Source organism: Oncorhynchus clarkii, chromosome 14 (assembly GCF_045791955.1).
Source record: "Oncorhynchus clarkii lewisi isolate Uvic-CL-2024 chromosome 14, UVic_Ocla_1.0, whole genome shotgun sequence".
Taxonomy (NCBI): Eukaryota; Metazoa; Chordata; class Actinopteri; order Salmoniformes; family Salmonidae; genus Oncorhynchus; species Oncorhynchus clarkii.
Window position 1 is genome coordinate 24,110,113 of NC_092160.1, and position 10,200 is coordinate 24,120,312.

The following is a 10,200-nucleotide window of genomic DNA, read 5'->3' on the forward strand; positions in this document are numbered from 1 at the left end:
TTTACATTTACTTCACTACATTCCTAAAGATAATAATGTACTTTTTATTCCATACATTTTCTCTGACACCCAAACGTACTCATTACACTCAAGTCATTTTCTAAGGAATCTAAGGAATCTTTACATTTACTCAAGTACAACAATTGAATACTTTTTCCATCACTGTGAATATGTATATTTGGTCAAATATTTGGTAGTTCTCAATGTATTATTATTATTAATTTTTCGTTCTTGCATATGGTAAGTGTCTCACGCATTTGTCAGTAAACTGTAAACAATCTGCATTTTATTTGACCCTATAATGTTGCAAAATATTAAAATGCATATTAAAACCTTTTCTTTTTTTGGGTCAACCTTACACAGTATGCTTCACACTCAGCATTAAAGGGGAAGCTCAGCATTTAACAACTTCATGTAAGATGGTTCCTCACCGTGAAAGTAGCCAAGACAAAATGTAATCCATTGGTCGGTTTTCTCTAAACAGGAACTACAGACTTCAGCTAACTTTAGCCACATCTATCTAAAAATCTATGGGAATGATAGGGGCAATCATGCAATTCTCATTGCCAAAAAAACTCTATATTTGGTTTGATGTTACTTAAAAGTGATCGTTCCATAAAAAAACACTGCACAATTGACTTATCATTGATAGTTAGCTATCGGTGGCTAAATTTAGCGTGAATTTGTTTTCCAGACACAGATTAGTCCTGGACTATATAGCTCTATATAGGCCAAAAAAATTATGCACAACATAAATCTTTACATTGCATACAGTACATGGCTGAAAATGGGTGAAAATGTTGCACAGGAAGTGATGCATGTCTTTCCCCTAACCAATCATGTATTTCTGAGATCTTAAACAGCCCACAATTCTTTTCATTTTGTCAGTCAGTCATTCATAGTAACAGTTAAGTTTAACAGTTGTTAAAGCGCTATAGTCAGTCCATATCAAGATTATCAGAATCTGCCTTCTTTGGGGACTTCTCTCTCAAGTGTGTAAGTGCATGTCCTAATCTCACATAGTACTTTACTGAACAGTAAAATTGAAAATCTAAAAGAATAACAATATCATATTGGAAAGTCATATCTAAAGGTAATGAAATATATTCAGTTTGGACAGCAATGTGACCGATATATCTTCAGACAATTTGAATTGCAGTAGTTTGATGACTTAGAATATACACTGTTATTCAAAGGTTGACCATTGTCCATTTCCATTTAACATTGACATCTGATTACATTCACATTTTGGCAGACCTGATTCAGACTGAAGATGCTCCTCAACCAATACCAGTGACTGCTCATCTATTTGGAGACACTGTATCTTTGCCATGTCCTAAAGCAGAATCTGAACAATTCCTGTACTGGTACAGACAAACTGTTGGCCAACTGCCCCATCTTGTCGCATCTGTGTCCTATGCATCAGAACCTGTACTTAAAGGAGAGTTTAAGAACCCACGTTTCAAAGTGAAGGAATCTGAATATGGGTATAATCTCATTATCAGATATATCAGCACATTAGATGAGGCAACATACTTTTGTGGAATTGGGACAATGTATGGGATGGACTATGGACATGCAACATTTTTGGCTGTGAAGGGTAATTTGATTTAAATTACGTATTTCAAAATTCAAGGTTTTTGTGTATTTTTATACATACAGTAGATGTACACTGCTTTATACTGTTGATGTTCCGAGAAAGTATTAACAATCTTGCTGCAGTATGCTTAGAAAGTGGATATTCATGGATGCGTGTCATAATGGTCAAATGTAAAGACACTTGTCATTTTTGACAGGTTTTTGAAATGACAACGTTACGGTATAGCTAGCAAAAGAGTGTAGAAACGGTAGCTAACTAACTTTTACTGTAAACAACTCTTAAACTGGCTAGCTAAGCATCTTGGCTGACTGTGGGGTGAATAAATTGGAATAATTACTGACAAATAAATAAAAGGTTTACAGTTAATTAGCAATCGTACCACTATTTTCTAGCAAGCAAAGCACTGTTTCCAAAACTGCCGTGCGCCTAAAATAATGTTTACTATTTAAAATTCTATGACATCTCCACTTTACAAGCATATGAATAATTTTCTAAATGCAATTAAACATTATAGGACACAATCACCCTACATTGGTGCAGCAACTAGTTTCTGATCCAGTCCATCCAGGAGACTCTGTGACTCTACAGTGTACAGTACTCTCTCAGACCTGTACAGGAGAACACAGTGTGTACTGGTTCAGAGCCGGATCAGGAGAATCCCATCCAGGAGTTATTTACACCCCTGGGAACAGGAGTGATGACTGTGAGAAGAGCCCTGAGACTCCCTCTCCTACACAGAGCTGTGTCTACAGCCTCTCCAAGAACAACCTCAGTCTCTCTGATGCTGGCACTTACTACTGTGCTGTGGCCACATGTGGGGAGATCCTGTTTGGCAACGGAACAAACCTAAATATTGGTAAGTAATGAATATTATGTGTTATAGTGTATAAATTATAGAAGGTTTAGTAATATTTATGTGGTGCGTATACAGAGTGTACAAAACATTAAGAACATTTCCCTAATATTGAGTTGCACCCCCTTTTGCCCCAGAACAGCCTCAATTCATTGGGGCATGAACTATACAAGGTGTCGAAAGCATTCCATAGGGATGCTGGCCCATGTTGATTCCAATGCTTCCCACAGTTGTGTCGAGTTGTCTGGATGTCCTTTGGGTGGTGGACCATTCTTGAAACACGTGAAACTGTTGAGCATGAAAAACCCAGCTGCGTTGCAGTTCTTGACACACTAAAACCAGTACGCCTGGCACCTACTACCATAACCCGTTCAAAGGCTCTTAAATATTTTGTCTTGCCCATTCGCCCTCTGAATGTCACACATACACAATCCATGTCTCAATTGTCTCAAGGCTTAAAAATCCTTCTGTAACCTGTCTCCTCCCCTTCATATACACTGGTGGATTAAGCAAGTGACATCAACAAGGGATCATAGCGTTCACCTGGATTCACCTGGTCAGTCTGTCATGGAAAATGTTTTGTACAGTCAGTGTACAGCACAGTGGTTGAGGTCATGTGCCTTTTCCTATAACAATATTCACATCATTGACCAGAAATGAATGAGCTTTAAATTCAGCTGTAAATTCTTAGATAATAAATAATCTCAACGCTTTAAAAAGCTAAACAAAATGACAAACACAACAAATGTGAATTGAGATGATAGAGAAGGATATTAAATGTCTCTAGACATACTAAGGAAAGGGAGTTGAGGAAGTTTGGGTTGAAAAGGCAGGATAAAGACGAAAGAGAGAGCCCCTCATCATAGCACTACAGCTGCTTTTCCTGCATTCAATTCCTTCATAGAAGCCGCTCCTTTCTGTAGGTACTGGTGGTACATTACCAAAAATTTACCAACCACCTGGTTGATGCCACGGCTACTGAAAGGGCAGGAAAAGTCACCAGAAATCAACAGTTGCTAGGAACAGTCCCTGATCCTCCTCTGCGATTTACAGACGCTCTTCTTATTTTAATATTTTTATTTTAATATTTATTATTTAACCTTTATTTAATTAGGCAAGTCAGTTAAGAAAAAATGACTTACAATGACGGCTTACCAAAAGGCAAAAGGCCTCCTGCGGGGACAAATAAAAATATTAAAAAATATATATATTATTAATGTATATAGATATAAATATAGGACAAAACACACATTACAATTTAGAGAGACAACACAACACTACATAAAGAAAGACCTAAGACAATAACATAGCTAGGCAGCAACACATGACAACACAGCATGGTAGCAACACAACATGACAACAACAAGGTAGCAGCACAACACAGTAGCAGCACAAAACATTATTGGGCACAGACAACAGCACAAAGGGCAAGAAGGCAGAGACAACAATACATCACGCAAAGCAGCCACAACTGTCAGCAAGAGTGTCCATGATTGAGTCTTTGAATGAAGAGAAGAGAAGAGATAAAACTGTCCAGTTTGAGTGTTTGTTGCAGCTCATTCCAGTTGCTAGCTGCAGCGAACTGAAAAGACAAGCAACCCGGGGATGCGAGTGACCAGTTTACAGAGGAGAATAAAGTGCAGTGATATGTCCTATAAGGAGCAATGGTGGCAAATCTGATGGCCCTAGCTGCTCGAGAGCACCCTTACCTACCAATCTAATCTAGCATGGGTAGGATCTAGTATCCATAATCTAGCATGGGTAGGATGGTAATCTGAATCAGGCTTAGTTTGGCAGCTGGGGTGACAGAGGAGCGATGACGATAAATCTAGAATTGGATTCCTCTAACTTTAGCCTGCAGCTTCGATATGTGCTGAGAGAAGAACAGTGTACCGTCTAGCCATACTCCCAAGTACTTGTATGAGGTGACTATCTGAAGCTCTAAACCCTCAGAGGTAGTAATCACACCTGTGGGGAGAGGGGTATTCTTCTTACCAAACCACATTACCTTTGTTTTGGAGGTGTTCAGAACAAGTTTAAGTGTAGAGAAAGCCTGTTGGATACTAAGAAAGCTTTGTTGTAGAGCATTTAACTTCTTATGGCTGCAGGGGCAGTATTGAGTAGCTTGGATGAAAGGTGCCCAGAGGTGCCTAGAGTAAACGGCCTGCTCCTCAGTCTCAGTTGCTAATATATGCATATTATTATTAGTATTGGATGGAAAACACTCTGGAGTTTCTAAAACTGTTTGAATGTTGTCGGTGAGTATAACAGAACTCATAATCCAAACAGGAAGTGAGAAATCTGAGGTTGGTCGATTTTCAACCCAGGCCCTATTGAATTCACAGTGGGATATGGATGAAGTTGCACGTCCTAGGGCTTCCACTAGATGCCAAGCGTCTTTAAAAACTTGAATGAGGCTTCTACTGTGTTGTGGGCCTGAATAAGAGCTGAATGAGTCAGGTTACTGGCAGAGAGCCATTTCCTGGTCACGCGCATTTCACATGATATCGACCTACGTTCCATTGCTTTTCTAGACACAAAGAAACTCTCCGGTTGGAACTTTATTGAACATTTTTCATAACAACATCCTAAAGATTGATTCTATAGTTAGTTTGAAATGTTTTCTCGGCCTGTAATTGAACTTTTTGAAGTGTTTGTCCGAAGTTATGCGGGACCTGCACGAGCGTTTGGATTTGTGTACCTAACGCGCTAACAAAAGTAGCTACTTGAACATAAATAATGGACATTATCGAACATAAACAAGCATTTATTGTGGCACTAGGATTCCTGGGAGAGCATTCTGATGAAGATCATCAAAGGTAAGGGAATATTCATAATGTTATTTGTGGTTTCTGTTGACTCCAACATGGCAGAAAATGTTGTTTATTTTCTGAGCGCCGTCTCCGATTATTGCATGGTTTGTTTTTTCCGTAAAGTTTTTTTGCATTAAGCACCTCGGACTCAGTGACTGCCTGCAGGGAGAAACCTTGTAGCGGGGCAGAGGAAAAAGAGGGAGAAGCATAGTCACATTAGAAGGGGTGGGAGATGAGGAATTGTTAGACGGGCAAGGAGGCATGGCTGACTCAAATTGGAATCCTGACTTAAAACTTGTTTGGGATAGGGGGCAGCATTTTTTGGATGAAATAGCGTGCCCAGAGTGAACTGCCTTCTACTCAGTCCCAGATGCTAATATATGCATATTATTATTAGCATTTCATAGAAACAATCTGAAGCTTCTAAAACAGTTTGAATGATGTCTTTGAGTTTTTCAGAACTCATATGACAGGCGAAAACCTGAGGAAGAGGGGAAATCTGAGGTTTGTAGTTTTTCAAAGCTTGGCCTACTGAATACACAGTGTCTATGGGGTCAAGTTGCACTTCCTAAGGCTTCCACTAGATGTCAACCGTCTATAGAAACTTGTTTCAGGCTTCTGCTATAAAGGAGGGGGAAATGGGAGCTGAATGAGTCATGGGTCTAGCAGAGTGTCTCAGGCTCGTGACGCGCGGTCCCGACAGAGTTAGCTGTCTTTCTAGTGCTTTTCTACAGACAATGGAATTCTCCGGTTGGAACCTTATTGATGATTTATATTAAAAACATCCTAAAGATTGATTCCATACATCGTTTTTAATGTTTCTACGACCTGTAACGGAACTTTTCGAGTTTTTGTCTGGACGTCGTGCTCGCACCTCATGAGGATGGATTGCTGGGCTGAACACGCTTGATCTTCATCAGAATGCACTCCCAGGAATCCCAGTTCCACAATACATTTTTGATTTGTTTGATAACGTCCGTCATTTATGTCCAAATACCTGCTTTTCGTTCGCGCGTTTAGTACACAATCCAAACTCACAATGCACGTGCAAGTCCAGGCGAAAGTTCAGACAAAAAATCATATTACAGTTCGTAGAAACATGTCAAACGAAGTATAGAATCAATCTTTAGGATGTTTTTAACATAAATCTTCAATAATGTTTCAACCGGAGAATTCCTTTGTATGTAGAAATGCGATGGAACGCAGCTAACTCTCACATGAGCGCACGTGATCAGCTCATGCCACTCTGCCAGACCCATGACTCATTCAGCTCTCGTTCCCCCCTCCTTCACATTAGAAGCATCAAAAAAGGTTCTAGTGGAAGCCTAGTGGAAGCCTTAGGAAGTGCAATATGACCCCATAGACACTGAATATTCGATAGGCATTGACTTGAAAAACTACAAACCTCAGATGTCCCTCTTCCTGGTTGGATTTTTTCTCAGGTTTTTGCCTGCCATATGAGTTCTGTTTGGATTTGGATACAAAAAGATTTCCCAAGCTTTAAACATCCCAAGGAGCACTGTGCAAGCGATAATATTGAAATGGAAGGAGTATCAGACCACTGCAAATCTACCAAGACCTGGCCGTCCCTCTAAACTTTCAGCTCATACAAGGAGAAGACTGATCAGAGATGCAGCCAAGAGGCCCATGATCACTCTGGATGAACTGCAGAGATCTACAGCTGAGGTGGGAGACTCTGTCCATAGGACAACAATCAGTTGTATATTGCACAAATCTGGCAAGAAGTGGCAAGAAGAAAGCCATTTCTTAAAGATATCCATAAAAAGTGTCATCTAAAGTTTGCCACAAGCCACCTGGGAGACACACCAAACATGTGGAAGAAGGTGCTCTGGTCAGATGAAACCAAAATTGAACTTTTTGGCAACAATGCAAAACGTTATGTTTGGCGTAAAAGCAACACAGCTCACACCATCCCCACTGTCAAACATGGTGGTGGCAGCATCATGGTTTGGGCCTGCTTTTCTTCAGCAGGGACAGGGAAGATGGTTAAAATTGATGGGAAGATGGATCGAGCAAAATACAGGACCATTCTGGAAGAAAACCTGATGGAGTCTGCAAAAGACCTGAGACTGGGACGGAGATTTGTCTTCCAACAAGACAATGATCCAAAACATAAATCAAAATCTACAATGGAATGGTTCAATAATAAATATATCCAGGTGTTAGAATGGCCAAGTCAAAGTCCAGACCTGAATCCAATCGAGAATCTGTGGAAAGAACTGAAAACTGCTGTTCACAAATGCTCTCCATCCAACCTCACTGAGCTCGAGCTGTTTTGCAAGGAGGAATGGGAAACAATTTCAGTCTCTCGATGTGCAAAACTGATAGAGACATACCCCAAGCGACTTACAGCTGTAATCGCAGCAAAAGGTGGCGCTACAAAGTATTAACTTAAGGGGGCTGAATAATTTTGCACGCCCAATTTTTCAGTTTTTGATTTGTTAAAAAAGTTTGAAATATCCAATAAATGTCGTTCCACTTCATGATTGTGTCCCACTTGTTGTTGATTCTTCACAAAAAAATACAGTTTTATATCTTTATGTTTGAAGCCTGAAATGTGGCAAAAGGTCGCAAAGTTCAAGGGGGCCAAATACTTTCGCAAGGCACTGTACATGGTGGTATATATCCCTCTTACTGTTTTATTTTAATATAAGGGTGGTATATATCTCTCTTACTATTTTATTTTAATATAAGGATAGTACATATTTCTTTGTATTTTATTTTAATATACGGGTGGTATATATCTATTTTACAATTTTATTTTAATATAAGGGTGGTATTTATCTATTTTACTATTTTATTTTAATATAATGGTGGTATATATCTCTCTTATTATTTTATTTTGATATACAGGTGGTATAAATATCTCTCTTAATGTGTTATTTTAATGTAAAACGTTTTTACTTTAATATAAGTGTGGTATATATGTCGCTTACTATTTTATTTTAATATAAGGGTGGTATATCTGTCCTACCTTTTTATTTTAATATAAGGGTGGTATATCTGTCCTACCATTTTATTTTAATATAAGGGTGGTATATCTGTCCTACCATTTTATTTTAATATAAGGAATACGTCGACTCTTATTATTACATTTTTTCTTCCTTTTAGAAAGATCACTGGATCATGTAGTCATTGGACTGGGAGTGACATCAGTTTTCTGTGTGATTGTGATCATTATACTCGTTTTCAGCAGAAATACAAAGCCAATTTCTGAACATTATAAAGGTGAGCTCTCTGGTATTACAAACTGTAGATGAACACCTAATACATTTTACACAATACTTGTTACCAAGTAAAATATCTCTGTCTATTACCTATCTTGACTTTTGTCATGTTCATGCTTGTTTTTATTCATGTTAGCAGTGAGTGTTGCTCAGCATATTGGACATGACAACTCAACCACCGAATGTGATCAGGTAAATAAATACAATTGTTATAGTACTGACTTGTTGGTAGGTGATATCCAATATGATACTAGATAATCTAATTATCTGGCTATTATTATGACTACATTTGTATCAAAAACCAACAACATGATGATTATTCACAGGAACAAGACCCAGAGACTCTGAATTATGCTGCATTGCATTTCTCTGAGAGGAAAACTAAAAGAGGAACAAAGAAGAGAGAGACACCACAGGAGAGTGTGTTCTCTAATGTCAGGTACTCAGATTGAGACTGAACATTGTTTATGTGCAGAGGAATGGATGTAGTTTAGTAAATACACTGTTCTTAATATACTGTACAATGTGTTTAAACAGTCATGACATTTTAGCCTTACTGATACAGTGATATTTTCTATCAAGTAAGACAGTGGCAAAATTTTCGCTATACCCATCATGAGGTTGCCACAACCTAGCCTATGAATGAAAGTTTACAATATAGGTGCACACAGGTCGAGAGAAAGATTTGAGGTGACAGACACATGGACAGACAGGGACACATTGCACACTTTTGCCTGCATCTAGCTGATCAGAGCAACACGGTTATGGGACAGCTTGTCCTGTCAGGTAGATGGCCAAATACCATTGAGGTCTTTAAATCACTCCTGAAAAGTTTGACCTTTAATCTGTGTATTGTTATTTTAGACTTTCTTAGTGATTCTAAGTCCTCCTCTTGTATCGTATCTCTTGTATCTCAGCCCATTGTTTAGACATACTGTTTAACCGTGAGACAACTCATTGGCCTTGTGCTAGTGTCCTCCCTGAGATAAGATGGTTGAGGGTTTGATCCTTGGTTGAGTCACACCAATTACTCTAAATATGGGACTGGATGCCTCTCTGCCTTGCACTCAGTATAAAGGAGATGAATTGGGTTAAGTGTCCTATCCAGGAGGTGTACTTGTACATCAAGCTGCATTCCGCTATAGAATCGGGAGATAGGCTCCTGCCACTATGAGGCATTTTGGCTCAGACAAGGATTAATTTTACTCTATTTTCAATAATGTATAATTGCAGTATGGTTAAAAAAAAATATTTTTTAAATAATTTTTGCTAAATGTATTATTGGTGTGGTATTTATTGTAACCCATGAAACCACCAATAAGATAGCATGACTTCTTAAACATTGTATATAATGTAGGTTTATTACGTTCTCCAAACAGCGTACTGTAATTATAGCTATAATGTACCAGCATGTACCAGTAGGGCTGTGTCGAATCATCAAACCAAAAAAATAAATAAAACATTGTCTGATTCATCACATTATTTAAAACTGAGCTTTTAATAATGGTACATAGGATGATTCACACAACTGTCCTCAAAGTTCAACTCTTTGAAATGGATTACTAAAAAACATACTGCACATGCATTCACACTTAATTTCAGAAATCATCAAAGAAATAAAAAAGCACAAACCAAACAATATACAGTATATAGGATTGATTAGTAACTCTGGAAATTACACACCTT

The 10,200-nt window shown here is 38.4% G+C and overlaps 1 protein-coding gene across 1 annotated transcript; it reads left to right on the forward strand.

Moving 5' to 3' along the window:
• Positions 1-886: 886 nt before the first annotated feature.
• LOC139366038 (uncharacterized) lies at positions 887-9,991 on the forward strand. Its single transcript, XM_071103121.1, has 6 exons — positions 887-996; positions 1,256-1,600; positions 2,115-2,456; positions 8,399-8,515; positions 8,651-8,706; positions 8,841-9,991. The coding sequence occupies exons 2-6, from the start codon at positions 1,555-1,557 to the stop codon at positions 8,964-8,966; spliced, it is 687 nt and encodes a 228-aa protein (XP_070959222.1). The 5' UTR covers positions 887-996; positions 1,256-1,554; the 3' UTR covers positions 8,967-9,991.
• The last annotated feature ends 209 nt before the right edge of the window (positions 9,992-10,200 follow it).

Coding starts and splice junctions, on each gene's coding strand:
- LOC139366038 (XM_071103121.1), top strand. CDS start 1,555: ATGTATGGGATGGACTATGGACATGCAACATTTTTGGCTGTGAAGG. Junction 2,457..8,398: donor CGGAACAAACCTAAATATTG/GTAAGTAATGAA, acceptor TCTTCCTTTTAG/AAAGATCACTGGATCATGTA. Junction 8,516..8,650: donor AATTTCTGAACATTATAAAG/GTGAGCTCTCTG, acceptor TATTCATGTTAG/CAGTGAGTGTTGCTCAGCAT.